The 24,341-nt window shown below is 39.9% G+C and overlaps 1 protein-coding gene across 6 annotated transcripts in view; it reads left to right on the top strand.

Annotated features, from left to right (window-relative positions):
* Window positions 1-24,341, top strand: part of LIMCH1 (LIM and calponin homology domains 1) — a 180,337-nt gene that overhangs the window by 57,282 nt on the left and 98,714 nt on the right. For 5 of the 6 annotated variants that reach the window (XM_039385029.1, XM_039385033.1, XM_027731598.2 and 2 more), the window contains exons 2-3: window positions 10,676-10,746; window positions 23,082-23,151. In XM_039385029.1, the coding sequence (XP_039240963.1) occupies window positions 10,676-10,746; window positions 23,082-23,151 (141 nt within the window). The remainder of the gene's footprint in view (window positions 1-10,675; window positions 10,747-23,081; window positions 23,152-24,341) is intronic. The other variant, XM_039385032.1, reaches the window with a different exon arrangement.

The raw sequence follows: 24,341 nt of genomic DNA, 5'->3' as shown, positions 1-24,341 counted from the left end.
CTGCTTGTAATGTCATCATAATTTAGAAAGAAATAGTTGTTCTGTTTCACCACACATTCCTGTTTACTTTCTGGTTTTTGTTTCTTCCCTTATGACAGCATTCTCTTTGTGGCTGTGTTGTGTTTTAATACCAGCTAGCAGCTAAGCACGACACAGCTGCTCACTCACTCCCCCTCTCCAGGAAGACTGGGGGAAGAGAATTGGAAAAGCAAAAATGAGAACTCATGGGCTGAGATAAGAATAGTTTAATAATTGAAATGGAATAATAATACATTGTAACGAAAAGGAAAATAACAAAGATAAATAAAACGCAAAAAAGACAAAGAGTTGCAATAGAAAACAATTTCTCACCAACAACCAAACAATGCCCAGCCAGTCCTGCAGCAGCAGCTCCTCCACCAATCTTCCTGCTGGTTCTACTATTGCTGAGCATGACCCTATATGGTATGGGATAGCCCTTGGGTCAGTTGGAGTCACCTATCGGGGCTGTGTCTGCTCTTAAGTTCTTGTGCACCTGCAAGCTACTTGCTGGTGGGGTGGTGTGAGAAGCAGAAAAGGCCTTGACTCTGTGTAAGTACTGCTCAGCAGTAACTAAAAAATACCTGTATTATCAACACTTCTCAGCACAAATCCACAACACAGCGCCGTACCAGCTACTGCAAAGCAAATTAACTCTACCCCAGACAAAACCATAAGAATGTGTTATTCTCTCCAGTTCTCATGCAAATGCGAGGGAAGAACAAAGGAGTTTTTTCCATTTGTCAGGTTTATCCTGGCTTCAGAGCCAGGGCTACTGGAGCCACTTCTGTTGCCATGCAGCATAACGCTGTAGGTACCTTGTCTCTGGATGGTCTCCAGAACCATGTTGTAGCCTTGTTTCCAGTCCTGTCTCTGACCCTGTCTTTTTTAGCTCCTGACTGGACTCCTTGGACAGACCCTAGACACAGTTCATCGTTTTGCCAGCTCTGATGCCATGGATGGACTGTGTTATCAGTACCAGGTTTTATCTATCAGTTGCTGCCCTGTGTGATTGTGTCCCATCTGTGAGGACGCAGCCTATGTGGGGCCACCTTCTTCTCCTGGCTTGACTGCCCTTCAAGAGCAGATGGCCCTTGCTGCTCCCTGACAGCACTATAAGTCTAGCTCCACCCAAGGTTGGTGGCCAAATGTAGTTTAAAAACTGGCTTAGCTGGAAAAGCATTCGGAGCGTGAATGCTTTTCCTTAACTCTGTCTCTATAGAGGCAGGAACAAAGTAGATCTGCTTCCAAAGAGTTATTAATGAAGGTCTCAAGAGTTTATGACTGAATTGAGGTTAGCCCTCTTTCTGCAGGAAGGTGGATCGTTTTTCTTCAATCTGTAATTTTTGAAATACACATTTTTTCCTGTTTAGAAGTGTTAGTAGTTCTATGGTTTGTTGGCAAGTGGCTGCAAACCTGTGGCACATGGCTCTGTTCCTGCTGAAGAATGTGCCAGGTGATGATCCAGAGTTCAGAAAGAACATCCAAGAAGCTCTCAAAAGGGTTCTGTTTTATCTCTCTCCATTTTATTTGAAAAGAGCATAATTTTGCAGAGCTAAATTGACAGCACATAGAATTATGCTTTTCAGCAGTTTCTGTATGACATATCTCTATTCCCCATGGACTGTTTCCTGCTTTGCTTGCTCTGGGCTTCCAGGCTTATTGTCTGGAAAATCAGGTCTTAAAATGCCTTGCTGAGCTATTTTATTTTTTTTTTAGAGAGAGAGAGATATGTGTATATATATATATTTAAATTGCACAGAGTGTAAATGGGACACTTTCCATATGAACTTGCCTTGATAAAACTTGACGACATTAAATTTAAAGGCTTCAAGGTAGACTGGTGCCTACTGATGCTCATCATTGGCATTTCAGAGCCTTCACTGAGACCTGAAGACATGAAGTGTCATCTTTAAGTGGCTGGTTAAATTTAGTAATGATTTGCTCAAGTGAGCACCTGATTTCTTCAAAAAGGAAAGCTGATGTCTCCTAGCAGACATTTTTCATTGGAAGAGTTCAGTAATTGTACTGAGCTTTGGTAGTCTCTCTGACAGAGGTTAGTGACAGGCTGAAGTGCTTCTAGTGTTGTGCCTCTCTAAAGTGGAGCATCTTGTATGTTTGTATTCCTGTCTCTGTGAAGCTTTAAATGTGTGCAGTTCTAAAGCTGATTGCCAAGATGAATGTTCCTGCCAAAAAGCAACACACTGGTGTCAAAAACTTGCTTGTCCAAGAAGTAGCACAGTAGTCTTGTAAAATATAAATGCAGCGATTAATGCAAAATAGGTTAAAGCAGTGTAATGGGGATTAACAACTCTAGATACTGCAGTGATCCCATCACCTCCTACAGAGCTGTTGATCTCTTCATTGCTTTGAGGGTGAGATGACGTTGAGTTCAACGAAGAGTCTGCTGCCTACATTGTGTTCTGCTCTGCCTCTGCAGCTGTAATTAGTTGTCAGAGCTTTAAACAGTTCTGATTCAGGGCTTTCTAAACTTTCTGAAGCTGGAGGAGAGAAAATAGAGGGTTGTTTTAGCAGATGCTTCAGTTTCAACATATAGATGATGCAACATAGCATATATTTTGGAGGAGCAGTTTTTCAAGACTGGGGAATACTGCAACTAGGAAAAGGAGTTAAAGGATAAAACAGTGTCTGTTTTGATCCTTTGCTCTTTTAGAGATGGCTAGAAACTCGGTTTCCTGTTCTGCTGGATAGTTGCTAGTGGAATCAACTTGAGACAAAGGAAAAAAAATTCTCCTGGCTTTAGCTAAAAAAATCTTTGGCTTGGTGATAAAATGTGAGGCAGACATATATTGGCATGACAGCTACTCTGAGTTCAGTAGCCAGAGCTGCTTGAGTTATCTCCTTCCGTCAGTACTGATTCCAGCTTCAAGAAGGATCATGTTAGGCTAAAAATAAGGGCTAAATCAACAATTTCTGCTTTTGAGACTAGTTCCCTGAATACACTTTTCTTTCTGTATGTAACTGAAGAGGCACAATAGAAAGCAGTGCAAATGTTTGTCTGTCCATGGCAAGCCCCAGGGAATCACTCAAAAAGAGGTTGGAAAATTCATAATAACTTTTATCAGCCTTTCATTTTTCAGGGAGCAGACTGCTTGTTAGCCTGGTTGGGTAAGGAAATAAGACCTTGGGAAAGGGTGTTCATGATAGCTAGTAATTACTAGTCATCTTTTCCTCTTCCCTTCAAAGATGTAGGAACTGCCATTATGTACTGCTTCACCCTGAAGTGGGATAGGTTATGTAGTAGTAAAAGCGGCAACTGAACAGGGAACTTTGTCCAGACAATGCAGAGAGGCCAGACTCTCCAGACAGCCAGGACTAGATTAAATGAGGGCCTTGAACTGAGAAGGTGCATTCTTGTCTTCTGATCTGTTGTACTTGTTGGACTCAGATCATACATGCTAATCCTGATCTGTGCTCCTCTGACCGTCTGCATGGGGTCTTGTTTTTACAGAAAAGAGTATGGAGCTAAAGAGTGTATCATTATCTATCAAATACAAGTTATTTTCCTGAAATAATACTTCATCCTCCTTCTCCACAGTCAAGAAGGAGGATGAACACTTTACTGATAGTTCTATGGCAAAAGCGTACACCCTGCCCCCATTTTAATTCCCATTAAAACTAAGAAAGAGATGATGGATCCCACAGTATAGGAAATAAGTTAGTTTGGGTGGATTTTTTTGTTTCTTTTGTTGTTGGTTTTTTTTTTTTTTTAGCAATAAAAAGAACCTTAAATTGAGCAACTGATTGAAACTAGTTATCCTAGGGTGATCTGTCATGTCTATCATCTGGTACTTAATTTTGATAATACTGCTTGAAATACAGGTAAGAACTTGGTTACCCATAAAACAATGGTGCAGTGCAAATCTACTGACTGTCAAATACAAATTGGATGTAACATATGACCTTCTGCTAGGTGAAGCTTACAGCTTGTGCTGCAGCCAAGAGAAGTCTGACAGAAGTCGCTTTTAAGTTCTCTTGCTGCTCTTTGGTCTCTTTCTCCAGAAAACGTTCAACCTTGAATGAAATGTTTTGTGCCACACCCACCCCAAGGGGAAGGCGGCAGTGTCTGGCAATGCACCTGGGAATGTATACAAACAGCATTAGGGAAGGCAGATGAAAAAGGAGGCTGATTTTACTCTATCATGAAATTTTAACACTCTTTAGCAGCTTGCCAGCCAAACAGGATTATACTACCAGATGTCCTGGCAGAAATGTGCACGGCTCGGCAAGATCATAAATCCAAACAACGTATGGCAAGCCTGCATGTATAATACCACTGTTAGCAGTGCAGAATTTTAGTGTGGAAAGCTCTGGTGATGGGCAGGATTAGTAAGGACAAAACATTTCCAGACTTAGGTTTAAAGCCTTAGGTAGGGTAAAACTCTCAGATTAGCTCAGTTGTTTAAAGCGTGGTGCTAATAACAGCAAGGTTGTGCGTTTGATTCCCTTATGGGCCCTTCACAGAAGAGTTGGACATGACGATCCTTGTATGTCCCTTCCAACTCAGAATATACTGTGATTCTGTGAATAGCTGCTGACTGTGGTGGTCAGTTAACTGGAAAATGGAGGAGCACAATGATGCATGTGCCTTATCAGCAACAATAAGCCTCATTTGCTTGCAGTTGTCTTCTATCATGTCTTGGCCTTTCAGCAGGCAGAACTGCAGTGCAGCTGCTCCAAGGTTGATCTCTTTACCAAAGACCTGCTAAACTCAAGGCCTAAGTCAATGGAGTAGTGTTGCTCTGTAGCAGTTCAGAGTTGGCTTGTGGTCTTGAGCATAAGTGGAACTCTCTTGCTTTTCTCTTTGTAAATTCTTGTTTAGTAGGAGAACAGGGATGGTGGAGGCCTGGAGTGGAAACCTGTGTCCAGTGGTGCATTTGTTTTACTATTCTTTCAATATTTCTTATGTTGTATTTCCTAAATATAGTACTAACTAAATCTCTTCTTTTAGTCTACACATTAAATACAGGTGTCCATTCATAGGATCATGCTGTCACTAATCTATGCGAAGGATCCCAAAAAGCCCCAGCTGTTGTGGTTATTTTAGTTGTTACTCCCTTCTTGGAAAAGAAAAGGCACTGACTAACATCCATTAGTAAATATATTATTCCTTTAGTGAGGACTTAGAATTGGGCCCACCAAAGGGGTTGGGAGTATGTTTGTATCAGTGACTATGGTTTTCCCATGCTATATGTGGACACCAAACTGTCAGCTAACCCAACAGGCAGTGTGGCAGAAAGGAATTGAAAGCAAAAGGGGGAGGATATGCTGTCCCTATTTTATTCTATTGCTGCTAGAAAAAGTGGAGTTTCTATGAAGAGTAAAAAGAGCAAGTCAGCTCTCTGTCTCATTAAAGAATAATATGAGGGTGAATAGTCAGAGGAAAAGAACAAAAGGAACTTCAGCACAGGTAGTTTGCAAATTGCAGTTAAACCTAAGTGACCAGGAAGTGAAAGATCTAAAAATAAATAATGTTAAGTGTTTTCTTTGCAGATTAATCTTGCTACCCAAGTGGGAAATTGCCCCACATCCTCCCATACATTCTTTAATTTTTCAAGTTCCATACCACAGAATTTCAGATGACTCATTGCTGGCCACATTAGTCATTCGGAGCTCATACTGGTTTTGTCCTTGAAAATAGAATTACACACTACAGATATTTGTTTGCATTTTTATTGATTTCAATAATGAATTACCTCAGTACTATAAAGTCTTGGAAGGCTTTGTGCAGAGTGCTTGTCATCATTCAGCTTTCCTGGAAGACAGGTATGCTTAGATGTGTTGTTTGTTGCTTCTGGATAGCTCCATTCATGCAATCTTCAAGTTTCTCTGTACTAAGTCAACCAGCTTCCTAATATGTGTAATAAAGCTGTTAAGGACTGGCTTGTATTGCTATGATTTTAGCTAATTTGAATCCCTCTGTAAGAGAGAGGGAACTCCTACCTAGATGATGTGTCCCTTTTTGCAGACAGAGACATTGTGTGATCAGTACATGGCTGAACCAGAAGCTGGTGAAGGATCTCCAAGTCCCATTGACCCCACTAATGTGGTACAATTCTGGGCTGCAAATATGAAGCTGACTTTAACTGGTCAGGGTTGTTTAGTACAGAAATCTTTTGCCTCTGTTATGTAAAAATGGAACTTAACTTGCATGTTCATGTTATTAGCTCAGATTATATCTCAGAAACGGGGAAGTAGGAATTCATTACTCTAGAGGAGCCAAATCCTGATGTCCTAAAAGCTGTCATGCTTCTTTTGGTCATTTGTGTTCCCTGATGCTTATACAGTTCAATGCTTTCTATTTACATACCTGTTATTATTACAATTTAAGCCTTACTTTTATAGCTCCCAAGTTAAGTAGCAGGGCTGGCTTTTTTAATTTAAGTAAAAAATTATGTAGAGGGAAATAATGGTTGTGCAAAATAGAAAAGCAGCATGCCCAGATACAAAGAAATAACCAGTCTACGAAACTTTTTGAAAATCTTTCTCTCGTTACTGTCATGCTTCACAAGCTCTCCAAAAGACATAATGAGGAACAAAGACCTCTCTTTGCTGTGTCTCTATTTTTTTTCTCTGCATAACATGCCATTTTCAGATGTGCATGTAGAAAATGAAGCTATTTTCACTGTGTTGTCCCTGATGACCTAGTGTTTATTCAACTACTTATATCTTGTTGGCCAAGATAAATTTCACCTGAGGCCAGCATCTGCTCAGTAATTTGTCACCTTTTCTTTTTCATGCCCCTAAGCTGTTTTGACAGGAGAGGCTTTGCAAGCTCCATCTCAGGAAGCACCACCAGCAATATAAAATGCAAGGAAAACAATGTAAACCGAAGCTTTGTGAAAATAAAGTTGTGTAATATGGCACTGGTTAGAGGCTGGATGACAGCCATCCTTGATGGCATAAATTTAGTGGCATGTGTAACTACAAAGAACAAAGGAGTTAATCAGCAATAATACCGTATATAAGAAGCCTTACTGTGTGCAAATACGTATTAAAGTTGTTGCCATGAAAAACTTCTATTACTCATTTTAGGTTCATTTTCTGTTGTTAAGTGGCAGGGAAACTGAGAAATGCATCTGACACTCAAATAATTGCCCTGCTTGCAACACTTGCAGCTTTTTACAGAGAAGAAAATAGCATCCAGGTGATAAATAAAAACAACTCCTTCTCACATTAATGAAGCACGCAATAATAAATTATGCTGTTTCGCGTCTGTTGTCTATTCTTAATTTACAGTATGACATGACAATGCATTTTTTTTTCTTCTCAGCTTTATAGAACTTACTGAAGATGTGGGAGGCTTTTCTAGTAATCATTAGCAGGATACAGCTTGTTTTACCTTTAAGGTACTTCGTTCTAACTTTGGTACCCCTGCACTGCGGAGAATTACAGTGTTCTGTCATTACAAAGTGGATTGGGAGCTCTTCAATGTATCCTGCATCCTGCTGTACTGCCGATGTGCGCTGGTCTGTACCAGAGAGGTGGAGACAGTGCGAGGTAGCAGATGAGTTGTGTCTTCAAAGCATATAAGATGTGGTGGTCTGGAAACCCAGCCTTACAAGAAAGGCCAGGTCTCAATGTTCTCTCAGTTAATATCTTGGGGTTTGGTGTTACTTTTCTTTTTTTGTTTCCTGAAGGCAACAGTCCAGGATACATACTGCCTTGCATTTGTTCATGACTGGTTTTGTACAGGTTCAGTTCTGAACACCAGTTCTCTGTAATATGACAGCTGATGGGCTAAAGATCTCTTCCTCCACTTTCCAGTTTTCTGTACCTGTTTGCAGATGGACAATTTCCTTTTGTCCGGTAAAGCTCAGCAGAAGCACTGTAAATGCTACCCTCTAGTCCTTGTGTCAGCATTTTCAGAGTTTCATCCAGCCAACTGGAGGCTTTTTTTTCCATAGATGGAAGATAAGCTAGTAGGAACAGATGACTGCTTAGATTAGTAACATGAGTGTGGTCCTATGATGTGTGCAGCAGTTTTGTGGCATAGTGGCTAACGTACTGCTTTCCTTTTTACAGGGGTTTGGGCAAAGTATGCACCTTTCTGTGTGGGACTCCTGTGTTTGCAAATGTGAGAGTGCCAATCCTTTTGCTTGCAGTCCCTTTAAATGCTCTCTCTGCCTGCTCTCGGTGTGCTAAGCAGAGGTTATCTCAGCAATGTGCGGCAGGATGGCCTGTGGGCCTGCAGTAGTTGTTCATGAGGGTATGGCCCAAAGTTGCCCCTGCAGAGAGGGAGGTCAGTGTGTGTGCATATGCCAAGAAACTGAGCTCTCGTTTCCTCTGGAAAAGGTGGATCCAGTTTCTTGCTCCTCTCAACCCCATTTTGAGTTTATCTTTGTCATTTATAATGTCATCTTCATGCTTATTTTTAGTTTCTAACCTTTCTCTATTGAACTGTTTTTACATTTTAATTGGCTATATCAGGAGACTTGTAGCTGATTAATGTTTTCCCTCTGCAGCTGGATCATCTAGAACAGGCATAAACCTTTCCATGCCTCATTTACTTCCAGTTCCTTTTCAAACAGACATGCACTGTTCCTGGACCTTCCTGTCTTTCCTCACCTCCTGTCAGTGTCTGTTTTACCTATTGCTGGATGAATTCATGTGCCAGCTGTGCATCTGCATGTCATGCTTTTATTTGTGCAACCAGAAGTTATGTATGAACCCTTCCTGCATCATCAGTAATGACAGCAATACTCAGGTGACAGCTTTTGGCAGGTAGATTCTTACCTGAATTGTGGTAACAGTTTCGGTACTGCTTCCTGCTAAATAAGGGTCTTCAAAAAATGCCTAAGAAGACTGATTTCCATAGCTGGAACATTTGGTGTTGAGCAGTGAAATAAGATGACTGTATTTTTTCTTTAATTTTTTTTCTGCATAGATGAAAAAGCCACTTAGAGTCAAGCTCTTACAAACTAGCTCTTCCTACTCCTTTCTGTACTTTTTTTTCTGTACTCCTTTTTTTTATGGATGAAACAAAAGTCAGTTTTGATATGCTCTGCCTGTCATCCATCCCAAATACTAATGGTTTTATTGTCATAATTTCATCTGTCTCAGCAGATCAAGATTAGAGATGATTTACTATGATTAGATATAGTTTAAATTATTAGAGATCATTTACTACTGGCAAGTTACATGTGGTTTCTTCAGAGGTATGAAGGCAACACAGTACCTTGTTATAATTCATGCGTTTGCACAAGACATGACTGTCAGCTGATGCGCTTATGATACACTTTTCAGGGTATGGGGATTTAAAGTTTGTGCACTGTCATGCCAGGTTGCTGGAGAAGTTCCTTTACATTGAACGAAACTATATGTTTATAATTTAGTGGAGTATTAGGTTTTAGGCTTTGCATTTGCATTTCAATTTAAAAAAAGTGTTGTTCTCTGTCTAACACTGCATAGCTATAACAAACATTTCTGAAGCTGTTGCATTTGCTAATCCCGTGGGAAAGTGCCAAAGTTGTCAGTTTTTATAAATTGCTGTCTTTATGACAGGAAACTGGGAAGGGAAGGGTCTTATATCTGAATGTAACAGCAAGGAGAAAACAGGGACGTAAGGACAGATATGTCCCCAAGTCACTATTCTCTATGGCGGAAGCAACGCCCAGAGCAAGCGTCTTACTGAAAGATTGGATGCAAGCCATGAGAACTCTATAAGTATCCGGTAAATGTTTTGGCGGGGGAAAGAGAAGACCTCCTGGAGGACAATTAAAAACTTTTTTTGCTTTGTATTGTTTCTTTTCAGTGCTCTCTAAACATAGCAACTATTTTTATATCCTTCGTGGTGGTAATAAAAAGTGTTCTTTTAACTGAACACGTCATCTGTTGAGAATGATATGAGGATGAATGGCAAGCCATTGTCAACATGGTAGTGAGTCATAAATGGGGGTTCAGTCATGCTTGTAGCATCTGGCACCTCAGGCGAGATTGGGGTTCCTAAAAGGTTTCAAGATGGTCCATCCCTGAGCAGCACAGACTGGTGTAAGAGCCTGCGATGCAGAATGTACCTCCTGGTCTAAGTGTCCATGACGGGACTGTGAGAAGGTGCCTAAACCTTAGCTTCCACTGAGGTTGTATTCACACTCACAGTTGACCTGCTGATGTGTATTATCGTTTAAAATGACCAGGAGTATTGAGGCATGTGTCTGAAGGGTCATACCAGTGCTTCCAATTGCCTTTGCTTATTCTATAAAGATGATAGGTTAAGGACTAAAGTTCAATCCTGGTACAAAATTTTTAATGTGGTGCAAAAAAAAAAAAGTCATAAAAATACATAGTTTGTCTAAATACAGTAGTTTTAAAATTCGAAGCACTATGAAATAAAATTTTTAAAATATTCTGAAGACTGCGTTGTAGTTTTTGGTTTGCCATTTTTGGTTTTTACTTCTGGAAAACAGTTCTGTTATAATCTGTGATTGCACTGGCCACAGCAAATACTTTGTTCTATATGTTAAATAGCTTGATGAAATAGGAAGGAGAAATGGGCAGGACTTAGTCCTTTGGCAAGGCTTGTAAAGCTCAGATGTTGCTTTTGCAGCAGGTGCTTTAACTGAATATTATGAATTGTTCTTGTAAAGCTCACTTTCTAATAGATGTCACACTTTTGTTTCCCCCTACTCTTTTGCAGCAAGTGACAGGCAGAAGTTTTGGTGAGAAAGATTTTCGTTCCGGATTAGAAAATGGCATTCTTCTGTGTGAGTAAGTAACCCTTACAGTTTTGAGCCTTGAATATAATCATGACTATGTCCAATTGTTGGTTTCCTTTTGAGAGTTTTAACATTATGCACACTGCACTATCATATCAATGCCAAAGCTGTTGTTATGGTGAGGACTGAAATGTGGCTTAAAGATAACAGGTTTTGTGAAGTGCTTCCCTCATTCCACCCCAGCTCCTTAGCTGAGTTATGTAAAGAAAAAATTCTGTTTGCTTTTTGGTTTCCTTTTATTAAAAGATTGTAACCACAGATTGGCAAATGATGTTCCACACCTGCCTGCAGATGTCTCTGCTACAGTGAGGCGTTTTGGACCAACTCCAAGTCTGAATGCTGTCAGGAGTTAGCCATCTGAATGCCATCAATACACAGCTGCTTTTATAGTTTCTGGAAAGGTTAGGCATCCTCTAAATTTTACCTAAAGGTGTGTTTGAATGATGTGTTTTGTAATTTTTGGACAAGAAACACAAGTTAGCTTTTGCATATTTCTCTCTGTGGTTTTAATAGTGAGGTTTTAGGCAGAGTCTTCCAAAACCATATTATAGGCTTAGATGCCAAAGCTGGTGACTTTTAAGAGCAATTTGGAAATGTGCCCTGATGCTCTTAGTCCTTTGAAAATCAGGTTGTCAGGCATTTGGGAGAATCTGCTGGTCTGAATCACCTGTATGGACTGGTTTCTTTCCCTGGATATGCATAGTTGTCACTGAAGTTGATAAAAGCTGTCTTTGCACACCAGAAGGATGAAGCTTGTGCAGAGCTGAATTCATATTGAAATTCATAGGGGAGATCTTCTGAGACATTTAGCTGGACCATTGCAGCTATTGGATAAGTTCTATACTATGAAAGGTACTGAACTTGGAAACTGTTTCCAGCAGTAGAGTTGAGCTAATATCCTGTAACTCAACTCTAGGTAGCTTACCATAGATTTGAAACCTTCTTGTGTAAATACTGTTGTGTATCTCACTAGTGTCATTAATCAGACAGCTTGAACTTTAGGTGTTAAAGGGGAAAAAATATAAACAAAATTATATGATTACTTTGATTGTAGTTGCGTGTCTTTGCTGAGGAGTGGTTTTGGTTCTATGTAACTCAGAATGATCATGTAGTTTACTTTGTATTTAAGGGTTGCCTCTTGCAAAAGATCTCTCTCCTCTGTGTGTTGAAGGGAAGTGCTGTGTGCTGAATCACTTCATAGCGCTCTTTAAATGTTAAGGTTGAATTGTGTTGCATGAAAAGCAAGGGATATGGATTTCAAGATTAGATTGAAATCTTATCTACAAGTAAGCAGGGCTAGTCTGATTTAAATGCTGTAAATCTTTAAGATGGAAAGCATAACTGACTAATGTTTTGCTAATGAAACTAATAAATATGTATTTCTTAGGAGGTTGTGAGCTCCAGTAATAAGCAGGTCAAGGGACAACACTTGGTTATACTACTAAATTGTTCTGTGATATTGGGCAAATTGCTTGTCGTCATTTACCACCTGTGGATCAGTGCAAATCAGCCTGAAGGGATCTATCTCCTCAAATCTGAGAGGCCGTGATGTTTGTATTGTATCCCACTCTTTGTTGGTGAGCTGTGAGTTCTACTCACTGTGAGCAGTGAGTAGAACTGTATTAGGCTACAGAGCATCAACCAGAGAGCTATCAGTTTGGCCTTCAAGTTTGGATTTCTGATAATTGACAAACCGTGGCACCAGCAATAAAAGTATGCTCCTCACTAGTTCATGTGTGAAATGGCAGAGGGGGAATCTCCATCTCTGTCTATAGCAGGGTTGTTGGAGCCTTATGCACAGTAATACCAGGCCCCCCTCCAATTGTTCCCAATCTCTATGTCCTACACAGCTTACAGACCCAAGCAGACATCACTACGCTGGTTATAAATGATTCATTCACATCTGGCAACAATCCATATATTTTAATAAATGAAAACGAATACAACTGTGTAATGCCAAAAGCTCAGACTGTTGGGATGAATGTGTTGTGGGCCACCATCCTGACTAGCGGAGCAGTCCTGGATGCGTATGCTTGCCACAGGCAACCACAAGCCTCGCACCTGGCTCTCTTGTAGTGGTTATGCTGTGGCTGGCATCTCAATCTGACCTCACTATAACACTGTATAGTCATATATATAGTCATATATATGACATGCATTCAACTGAGGAGCTGAGGAGCATATTTAAATAGTACAGAATGCCGTAAAGCAACAAGTCGACAGATGAGAGCAACACAAGCCCTTTCTTCTTTCTGGCTATTTAAAAGCCCACTTGTATAGTTGCCCAGACAGTGCCGGCTCTAATTGTTCACCCAGCTGTGCTGAGAAGCCAGTGACTACAACTTCTGTTTTTCTGAAATGACTTCATAGTTTTTTAGCATAGCTGTCTGACCATCAATGCAGACCGTGATTTCAGCAAGGAGCATCACAGTGAGGGGGAGGCACTTCTTACTCTGTTCTTGCTTTGTGTATTATCTTCTTATGTGCAAAAACTGAGGAGTTTCCTGCCTATGTTTCTGCATGAATGGGCAAAAGGGGTCATGGTGGAAAGCTACACGATGCAGTAATACAACACCAGTAGCAGGAAATATCACTGGAAATTTCATCCCCAATTTCTGCTCCAGCACATGTTCAATTCTTTTTTTTTTTCCCTTGTTACATAGCTTTAACATTTAGGTTTGACCCAGATATCATAAGAAGCTAGAGGATTAATCAGGAATAAATTAGATCTGGTTGTTGCAATGCTTAGGTGTTCCTATTCTATGGACTCAGGCATCTGAATGAAGGTTAATTGCAAAAGAAAAAGCATATGTTGCCTCTATCTGCCTGGCCTGCTGGTTTGAGTGGTTCTGTTGGGTTTTTTGAAACAGCAGATAGGGAAGTTGAAGTTGCTTTTATTTCTAACTATGCACTATTACTAAGTTTAAAAACTATTAAAAAAAAAAATCTTACATCTTCCTGCATATTTGCCCGATTGTTATTACTCTTCCAGTATCCTTGTACGTGCATTTTTAAGGTTTTCCCCTTCTTCTAGCTGCCCACCTCCCCTTGTCCAGCTCTGCTACTGCAGGATTCCTTCCTTCATATTGGGCATTCAGCAGTTAAGAGAGGTCTCTGTAGGGATGTCACTTCAAAAATCTGAGTTAATTACTTGCTTTGATATTACTATCCAAGGGGGAGATATATATATATCCAATATATCTGTAAGAACTTCTGACACATAATTTGGATGGTATTTTCTCTCAAGCTTTCTCTGGAATCTAGCAGTCCTGCCACCCTGAAAGTTTGTATTAGTGGTAATGAGATTCTTATGTCAGGAATAGGACCAGACCATAAAGATGAATAACAACAACAGCAATTGGGATATGGATCCTGGGCAAAAGACCTTAAACAACGAACTCAAACTGACTCCAGTTTTGGTATTAGCAGAAATTATTTGGCTTTGCAGTGGAGTCCAGCAGCATCTTGACTGTGTGTAATACCTTGCATTCTGTATGTAGAACAGTTTAGCTGCATGTCTGGTTTATGTATGTATGAAAATCAATTTATAGCAGTACATGCAGGCATAATAAGTCTTTGATTTTTCGCAAGCATGAAAATTCTAACAAATATTTAACTGCGTACTTTGAGAAGTAATGGCATAAACATATAAAAGTGAAAGAGGACCAACAGTATGTGGTTAAAGATGGATGTCACTTTCATATGCAGCACTGGATACCAACTTATGAGCACTTTCCCAAACTTTTCTTTGTTTCTTAGAGACACTTATTTTGTATATTAGCACATGGTGTTATGTAGCTTAGTAAGATGTGCAGAAACTATGCTTATTCTTTGAAACTGGGATTCTCTGACTGATAACTTTTTTGTTATTTTTTGAAAGAGCAGATACAAAGGTATTTTACTGCTTTTAAGTAAACATGGTAAAATTGGGTATGTACAGTAAACTAAGGAAAAAGTTTTACACCTTTTCTCATGCAGGACAATATATAGGAAAGGCAGTTCTCTTCAGCTGTTCACGTTAGGAATATATGCTCTTAAAAAGTACAAGAAAGTTTTTAGGTTTGAATTTTAAATAAAAAAAGAAGGTGAGAAGTTAGTCATGCACATAGATTATTTTATTAGTATTTAAAGAAAATGTGAAGTGTGGCTATAAATCTGAGTGAGCTGAAAGTGATTGTGATCAAGAATTACCTAATGGAATTTATCATTTACTCTGTCATAAGAATAATTTTCTTCTGTAAATAAGAAATTCCCTTAGCTTGTGTTCTTCCTGTCACTGGTGATGAATGAGCTGCTTTTCCTCACAGAGCAGTTTCTTTAGAAGTGCATCATCTATTGCATCTGATGAAGCTTTGGGCTGACATGAATGCTGTTTTCAGCAAGGGCTGGATATGTGCCAGGTCAGTACTAGTGTAATGCTATGGAATGATAAATCTTTTGTGTTCTGAGTCAGTGATACTTAGAGGTATGGAGAGCGGCCGTCACTGTATATATGACGTTTCAGTTCTTCTTGCAAGTTAATGTCACTTATGTCACCTGGTAGGGGAAAACAAATAGTCGTCTTTGTAGGATTTTTCAGATATGTCATTCTACTTGTCTGTCAGTGGCATGGGCCTGGCAGCAGTTCAGCACTTGGCTGTGTAGTGTACAGTGGAGAAGTTAGTGGATGCCCTTGTGCTTAATTAGTGTTTTGCTTGACTTTCCTATTCCTGGAAACTAAGAAGGTATTTGAGTTTCATAGGCATATTTGAAGTGTTGGATGTGACCCATGCCTTGAGGTGAGAAGGAATTGGTGTTCTTCTGCGGTTTTAAGGCTCTGTGTTGTAAAGCCAAAACATTATCAGCATTGTGAATTTGGCATGTCTCCAGTTTTGAGAGACGGGCCCCAAGGCTCATTAAGCATTAAGATTTAGGTTCATGTGAGGACATTTGAAACAGTTTTATATGAATACAGGGTTCTTAAAGTTTTAGTGCTGTGTTATAATGAAGAGCTATTTATTAGTATGGTTTAGGTAAGAGGTCAAACATAATGTAAACCCTAATGCTCAGCCTTGTGCATGAGAAGAGGGGCATAGCCACTGAGGGGCATGCTTGAGTACAGGCAGAATGGCCTGTCTTTATATTTACATTTTTTAAAAATGTATTTCAGCAGACTAAACAGTAGAGTTTTCTCAGTGATGCTTGGTAATTGATAGGGCAGGAGACTGTGGAACACTGACCCATTTGAATGGTGTGTTGCTCAAATGCAAGGCAAGGCAATCCTGTGAGAGATTTCAGCTTTCCAAGACTGTATGTTTAAGAAATTGTAGTTATTATGTACTTTGGGCAATTATCCATGACCATTGCTATTCAGTGTAAAACTGTGTATGAATGGTAGATGTACAGGTGCATGGGATGCTCTTTATGTCATCACTTCTTGTGATGGTAAGTTCTGTATGAATAGCTTGTGATGTTTTTTATACATAATCTTCCTTTTTGCCTTTCTTGAGCTGTTTTGCAAGGCCTCTGTCTTGTTCATATTTTTAGTCTTTGGCAGAGTAAGACCCATGCAAGACCCATGTTCAGCATATTGTTTTCTCAGCGCTGCATATTTGCATAGGTCTTTATTCACTTTGTACTTATCAGACTGGATTATAGGACAAACTGTGTTCTGCTCTGCTTGTTAAAAAAGCAGGTTGTTCATCTAATTCTGCATAAATGGTGTCAGGAGCATCATTCGCTCAAGAATGTTTTCCCAAAAATATTTTTGTGACCTCCAGATCATCTCTATATTTTGAAACTTCTTTGCCTCTTCTTTTGCAACAAAATATTTTGACTTTTCATTATTCACTGTTTCAATGTGATTTGTTTATATTTAAGATTAGAGTGGATTTTTCTCTTCTTTTCAACTATTTGGCAGCATTTTGGAGCTGCCACGAGAGCATGAGTTTAAAAAGTGTGGACACTGAAGCTGTCTGGGCTAATAATTATCAAATGCTTAAAGGCTGCTTCTTAGAATGTAAGTCTGTAAAACTCAATTTGAACAGCAAAATGTCTCCGTGAAGGTTTACTGTGGATAGAATTTCCTTAACTCTCAAATATGAAATGCCCTTTTACTTGAAGATCAGATCATTAGTCAGCTTTTCTTTTTATGAATATGATCTGTTACTTGAGCAAAGACCTCTGTTGGATACCTCTCCCTCCAGCCTGGATTGATCTGTGAGCACATATCACTTCAACTTTTCTTTCTTCTGTTTCTGAAGTTAATTCTCTGAAAGTGCTTCTCTTCTGTTTCTTCTTAAAAACAAGATCTTTTTGCAGGCTGGGTCTTGGCAGCCATCCTCTGAATATTTTCTTGACTGACGCTTTCTTGCAAGAATTTCATGGGCAGTTTATTGGTGCTTTCCATTAGATCTTTTATCAACTGTTGCCTGAAACGCCTTCTCTTCCTGGCAGAAGTTTTTCAAATTCTTAACTTGTGATAAACAACCCCAGGAAGGTCTACTAAGTTAGTCACACAGTGGCTAGTACTGATTTCAGCTTGTCTGTCCAGCTGTGGAGATACCTTATCTCCTGGAAAACCAAACCTTGGGACAACATCAAATAGAGCAATTGATTCTTCCCGTACCTATCAGAGCTGGTTTTTATCGGGGGAAGGAAGTGACCTAGCTTCTCCCTACAAGTGGGGATAGCGCAGCTTTCCATTTCCATTGTGCCCTTTGGTTTCTATAAGGTAAGGCAGGTAATGTTTTAGCTTCTATGCAGTGTCTTACTGTGCTTCATTTAATAGCTAGTTACTGGAGAGTCCTTGTAACAAATGTGGATAGAGCATTCCTAAATCTTCGTTCGCGAAGCCTAGCCATGACTGGAGAGTCCAAGCCAGCAGCTGGCACAGGGAAAAGGGAGAATGAGTGTGTGATTGCACCAGGGGAGATTTGGATTGGGACTTGGTTTGGTGGTGGACTTGGCAGTGCTGGGTTAACAGTTAGATGTGATGATCTTTGAGGTCTTTTCCAACCTGTATGATTCTATGTTGGACTGAAAGTGGCAGGAGAACTTTGAGAAGTGAAGAACAGAGGATTGTCCTGACTCAGGACAGGTACATACATGATAGGGGTGGTGAGCAGAAGTCCTCACAGAGTGCCTGAAGTCTTTGAGAATAGGTCACATGTTTATGTAGAGACTCAGGTTTTGTGGATGGAGCCTGAAGATGTTTAGTTTTATCCTGGTTTGGGTTATTGTCTTTTGGGTGTTTGGTGGGATTGGGGTTGATTAGTTGGGGGTTTTTTCCTTCATCATATTTTTTGATTCTTTTAATACCTATTTCAGCTGCATTGCTTTTTGTCTTGTCTGTACTCCTTTTATTGTTAAAAAGTTACTTGAGATTTCATTATCATATCTTCCCTCTGGTCATATCAGAGAAACACTGGTCATATCAGGTAGCAGAAAGACTCAGGATTACAGTCTTTATCTTTCTGTTCTTTCATTTTTCCTTCTTGTGCCATTTAACTTCTTGCATAAGTAGCTGTTAATGCTCCAGAATGATTTCTGTGAGAAAAAAGTTGGCTGAAAGCTAGAGTTTTAAAAAGTTTTAGTTTTGTTTTGCCATTTATCTCCAAAATGTCTTCTGGTCCCCAGCTACTAAACTCCAAAGCCCAGCTACTAAAACGGGCAAGCTTGCAGAATGTATCTACATTCTCCTTTTGAAAACAGTATGGAAGGAAATTGTTTTATGTTTTTTTTCAGCCAGTATTCCCTCACCATGTGGTATCAGACTTTACATTAGCGACATCTTACTGAAGGGGAAGGAAAAAGGAGAAAATAATGGAATATTTAAAATCATCCTATTTTGTTATCTCTTAGGACTGCTTAGTTGAACCTTGTCCCATTCACATCTCTTTTTCTAGATGCAGGAGTATGAAAATAGTACTAATACCTTAAAAACAAAACCAAACCACCCCACTCCCCCCAAAGCTTCCAAACAAAAAACCCCGACAAAATGAACACTTTTATCTAACTTCAACAGTTCCACTCTGACTATTTGTACAATAGTTCACCAGCCTTGGCATAGCAGAATGTGGTACACAGTAATACAAAGGGTTTGTATTGTTCTTTAAAAGATGCACATCCACTTGAGGATTTTCTGTGTTTGAAGAACACAGCTGTACAAAAACCTGAACTAAATTTGTGCTTGGGAAAATCTGGACTTGCAGCTAGTGGTTGCTTGGGGGCAAGACTGGTGTCTTGCATTTAGATTAGGAGTGAGCAATGTGTCTGCCCTAGATGCTTTTGTGAGGAAGAATATACTTGAGCTCGGATGATTTTTACTGCACAAGAAAAAGGACTGCTTCCTTGGAAGAAAGAGTATCAGACAGGGTCAGCAGGAGCTGGAAGGTACTCAGAGAAGCAAGTTATCTTTCAAAGTACCTCAACTCAGGACCTTTAGGCTTCAACTTTATCTGAAACTGCCCATAGGGACTGTAGTATCTTCCTTAGACTAAGCAGTATTGCTAAACTGGCCAGACAGATCAGATGTCTGAGGCAGAGGATCTTACTATACCGTCAGCTAGGTGTGTTTTTTGAGAAAGTGCCTTCCTGCTGCAAGAATGGGTGATAAAAGTAACTTGTCTAACATGATCTGTGAATAGGGCCTTAAATGTATGTTGTAGCAAGGCTTACATTGATTGCCTGTCCTCTGTGACTCATTATCAAAGTGATATAATTAAGTTTTATAATGTAAGTAAATGTTGGGAAAATAAGGCACCAAGCAATGTGTGTGTGTTTCAGCTGATGTAGAAGCTGATGGGTTCTACATTGCTCCTATGACACTTGTCTTGCCATTGCTTTTTTCCATACCTTTCTCAGGGATTGCTGAAATACAAATAGATTTTTAAAGATTTGATTTAATGCCCTAGAACAATCCATTCAGAAAGATTTCTCATGCTTTTTTAAGTTAACAAATTTGTGATTCCAGAAGTATTTAAAGTTGGTGAGGTTTCTTGTTTGTTTTTTGTGGTAGAGGGAGTAATGTGATGCCATAAAATATTTTCAGAGCTAACCATGAGACTGGACAACAGATGGTGGAATTCTTCGCTGTCCATAGATGCATACACTGCAGGTATCTAGACTTGCTGTGCAGCTAAATGCAGAAAAATAGGTGGCTCTGGTTACGGTGGTGTTGATGATCACTTAATGTCTGACTCCGCTGCTGCCTGCAGTGCAGCGGGCTGGGCAGCACTGCCATGTGCTGGTTGCCTACAGCTATAGCTGAAGTGGGGCCAGTGTTGTGGGGTCGGGGGAAGGTTTACACTGCAAATGTTTTTTCCTCCCTGAACTTGGTTGCTGTTATCATGTCTGAGTGTCTTTACCTTAGAATGAGTCAAAGATTAGGACTGGGGGAGGGACACAGGCTGGAGCTGCAGATGCAATTGGAGTGCCAGAGGAAGGTGTGTGTTGCAGGTTTTCTCTCGTGAAAACTCTTTAAACTAGGACATGGTTAGGGATGGAAGGCCTAGAGCAGCCACGTCTGCTGGTTAGGACTGGTAGGGCAAGAAAGCATGGGACTGCAGTTGTCAGAGGCTGCCAGGGGAAGGTGTGGGGTAGTGTTTTTTTCTCACTTGCAAAGTCTTTCTTTTGGGCTGTGGCCACAGGCCTTGTGCCAGGTCCCCAGTGCAAAATGGGGAAGGGTCTTCTTTCCCCCATATTTCAACACAAACCTACCGGAGCTGGTAAAACTTTACATATCAAGGTGCATGCTCTATGTGAGTCTAAATCAGCACAGGAAATTTAGTTTCCTACAGAGCTATGTAGGAAGAGGTGTAGTTAGGGGCTTTTTTGAAGCAGGGATGGACAGTAACTGTGAGTAAAGGTGACCACTGAGGCACTCTGCATAAACAGTGCAACATTTCAACTGGGTTGGTAACAGAGCAAACTTAAACCACTCAATGTCTTGGCATCTGAATTGTCACTCTAGATGAGGCAACAATTCAGAAGTAGTCTGTCTGCTCTGGAAGAAACCTCATTTGACATGTTCTGCAGTGAGCAGGTCCTGAGGGGTTTGGTGCCAGACTTTGTTTCCAACAGGGTTTTCCATCTTGCCCCATCCCATTTCCTTCCTCTTCAGACTCCAAACAGTGATCAAAAATGTCGGTTGTTCCCTGCTCCTTTTCTTCCTCTCAATTTATCCTTCTCCTGTATTTCACAGAGAAGTCTGTACAAGCCATTTTGAAGATTTATTCAGAATGGGGTTTGGCATTTGAGGTTTCCATTAAGATCTCTTTATTTTACTTTCTACTATTGTCTGTGACTTTTGATCTGCACCTGCAATATTTGTTATGGTGCCTGATATATTTGTGTTTCAGTAATAAAGAAATACATTAGATTTAGCTAATATGTTTTTTCCTGAGACAGAATAGGCAGACTGAGGATTGGAATCACGAGAGACTTACAGTATTTGGAAAGAAGTCCTCTGACAAAAAAACCAAAACAAACAAATTGAATTATACGTGTAGCAACTAAATGGAAAATAATAGTTTTATAAGATTGCTGCTGTGTGAGGCCAAAAAATAACCTAGTGTCTTTTGTGGAAAAAACAAGTAATTTTTTTCGATCCATGAAATAAAATAATGGTTATAGGAGAAGTGCAGTTCTTTTCTTGCCATTCTCTGCATCTAGGGGGGAAAAGTGAATTGTTTGTATATAAAAGTGTATTCATTCATTTGTTCTTAGGACATTAGTGTTAGATTCTACCTTAAGCAGAAGGCAGGAATAGTACAGCAATCTGTATGAGCTTAGGTTACAGGGTTTTTAACTTCAAGATCAAAAAAATCCCCCAACTCCCAAAAATGTCATTCACGTTGGCTTTGTTGCCACTCCTGATATATGATGGTGTTGGAGATGTGGGGACTTAAGTGTGTGATAACACGAGTACAGTTTAGGACAGGTTTACTAACTACAATCATAGAGAATATTGAGAATAGCATCTCCTGCTCTGCTTCCCTGTTGTGCCCAAGTGATCGCAGACACCCCACCTATATATTGTTTCAGGGAGACAGAAAAAGCAAGATATGAAGAAAAACAATAATTTCAATGTTCACAAAGCCAGATGTCCACCCTGGGAGGGATGAACTCCCTCATGAGCTTGCAAACTGCCCCAGCCCTATGGAATCAAACAGCAAATAACATGTCACTATGGAGAGATGGCTCTTGGTGGAGCTTTGAGGAGTGGCACACCCTGTGTTATCCTGGCTCAGAAGTAGGGAGTTGGAAACAATCACAGACTGTTAGCTTTTAATTGAAAGGAATATTCTTTTAGTTAGGATTTAAAGTTCTTAGCAAGATTTCTCAAATATTAAATATTAATGACTTTACTACCACAGTAAGCTGTCAGAAGAGTCTGCTCTTGTGTAGAGACCATGTCAGCACAAAATGAGGTTCCTCTCTTCCATAGTGGCTATTCTCATTTTTAGAGAGTTTTAAATAAATAGACATCTTTGTTTTGCTTCAGAGATCTTGAATTTGAAGTCAGTGTCTTGACCTGATGATTTTCTTCCTGATGGATGAAAATGGTTGAATTTTTTCTTTTGATAAAAGGCATAAGGGTTTTCTCCTAGGTGAAGGGTGGTGAAGACACAGTGTTGCAACAGGATTTTTAATTAAAATTCCTCACTTTTAGAGTCTTGGTCAGTTTTTTGAGTATTCTAGCAATGAACTGTCAGCACATGTGTGTTCGTGGGTGGTGAGGAACTTTGTTTTGGGGGGTTGCTAATCTTTGAACACTAAACAGTGTTCAGCTGTGGTATCACTGGCGTAATGGTGTTTTCATGATGAGGTGGGGGTTTTCTGGACTCCCTTTTTATTTGTCTTCTCACATCTGTGATTTATGAGGACCTCCATTCTACACAATATATGCAATAATGGCATTTAATGTCAAGTAAAGATTCAGAAAAATAGACAGGCCGCCCATAAAGTGTGCATCCTTTCTCAGTTTCCTACCAGACCTGAATGCCGCCTTGGTTTCTGCTCTCAGGCTCTTCCAGGTGTGATCTGTCTGTAGGCAGTGAAGGCAGGCTGACATGACAAAATTCACCCAGTCTGTCTGGGTCACTGATGTGATCTAGATCAATTTAGAATACAAAATAAATACTCTTGAGATACTGTGCTGTGGATATTTTCCATTCTAGTCTTTCTTCATTTCAATGATGGAATTTGGGTGCCCATGAGTGTTTTCAGGAGGGGAGAAAGGGGAGACTTTTCCAGCCATACTGAAATCCTTATGTGCTGGGAAAAGTGTTTGATAATTTGAAATTTTGTGACTTACCACTCACAAATACTCCTTTCTCATAACAGGTTGTTGAATGCAATAAAGCCGGGATTGGTAAAAAAGATCAATAGACTACCGACTCCCATTGCAGGTTTGGTGAGTATATCGAATGGAGGAAAATATTTCAGTGCTGCTTTTTGCACCTTGACTTTATGACTGTGTGATTCAGATAGCAATTATTTTTGTAATTTGAACTCTTCTAATCTAGTAAACTCAGGCAGTCCCTCTGAAATCCAAACACTCTGTGTAGTCACCTTAAGACCTTTCAGTCTTTTTTTTTTTCGCAAGTGGGCAGTATTCAAGAGGCAGAGTGTATTTTTAGAGGAAGAAAATCTTCTTGGTTATATGTAATTTTCCAGTTGTGGTGCTAGCTTTAGAAAAACTGGAATGCATGCATTAGAAGCCATCGCCACAAAAAGATAGTTTTTCAAAAGGAAGAAAATTGTACTTGTGTATTTTGTCTCATTTTCCCTTTCCCCAAAAATACCACAGTGTGCAGATAACATTCATTGCAGGACTGTCTAGGGAACTGTTTCACATTGACCTTAAGAGCAGCGAAAAAGTTGGTCATAATCTGTTATAAACAAAGAAGACCACAGAGGATGTGCTGACAGCTCATGGGCTGTCAGGAGCACTGGGTGCTCAGGAGGTCACCTCAAGTGGTGGCACAGTCTTGTGGTTGCTGTTGGGGCAGAAAGTGAGGGCATTGAGTGGGTGTTGGGTCTAACAGGATTAGCTGCATAGAAATATGGCTGTATTGATTTTATCTTCAATTCTAACTGGGAATAAGAGGGTCCTTGAGCAGGTGGCCGTCCTTGATTTAGACATGGCTCCTTTCTGTTCTGGCACTGCTCACATTGTAACTTAGTTGTGCATGATTCAGAACTTGTGGATAGCTGAAGTTAACATTCCCTTTTATAAACTGCATTAAAAAGTTTCAGTGTATTAGAGACCATGTTACATTTCATTTTAAATTGGTTCTGTGTTATTATATAGCCTTTGAGGCTGACATATTTCTGCACAACTACTGCCTTGCCTCGTTTTAGGATCTAATTTTTGATCCCCACCACCCTTTCTCTAAAGTTTCCTTGTGTGCCTTTCTTTTGCCTCTAAAACCCATCTAGTTTTATTCCTTTGCAGTCCTCTTTGAAAGGAATATTTGATATAAACAGCTGCAAAAAGTACCAGTAGTGCAGTTTTCTTTTCCTTGGCTCCCTTTCAGGAAAGACTCAATTTTTGTTATGACTGTTTTAAGAAGATGATATTGAATTACATTGGGTTTTTTC

The sequence above is a fragment of the Pipra filicauda genome, unplaced genomic scaffold (assembly GCF_003945595.2).
Source record: "Pipra filicauda isolate LSUMZ 115617 unplaced genomic scaffold, ASM394559v2 scaffold38_size3968069_pilon, whole genome shotgun sequence".
Taxonomy (NCBI): Eukaryota; Metazoa; Chordata; class Aves; order Passeriformes; family Pipridae; genus Pipra; species Pipra filicauda.
Note: the sequence above shows the minus strand (reverse complement) of the source record. Positions and strands in the feature narration are given on the sequence as shown.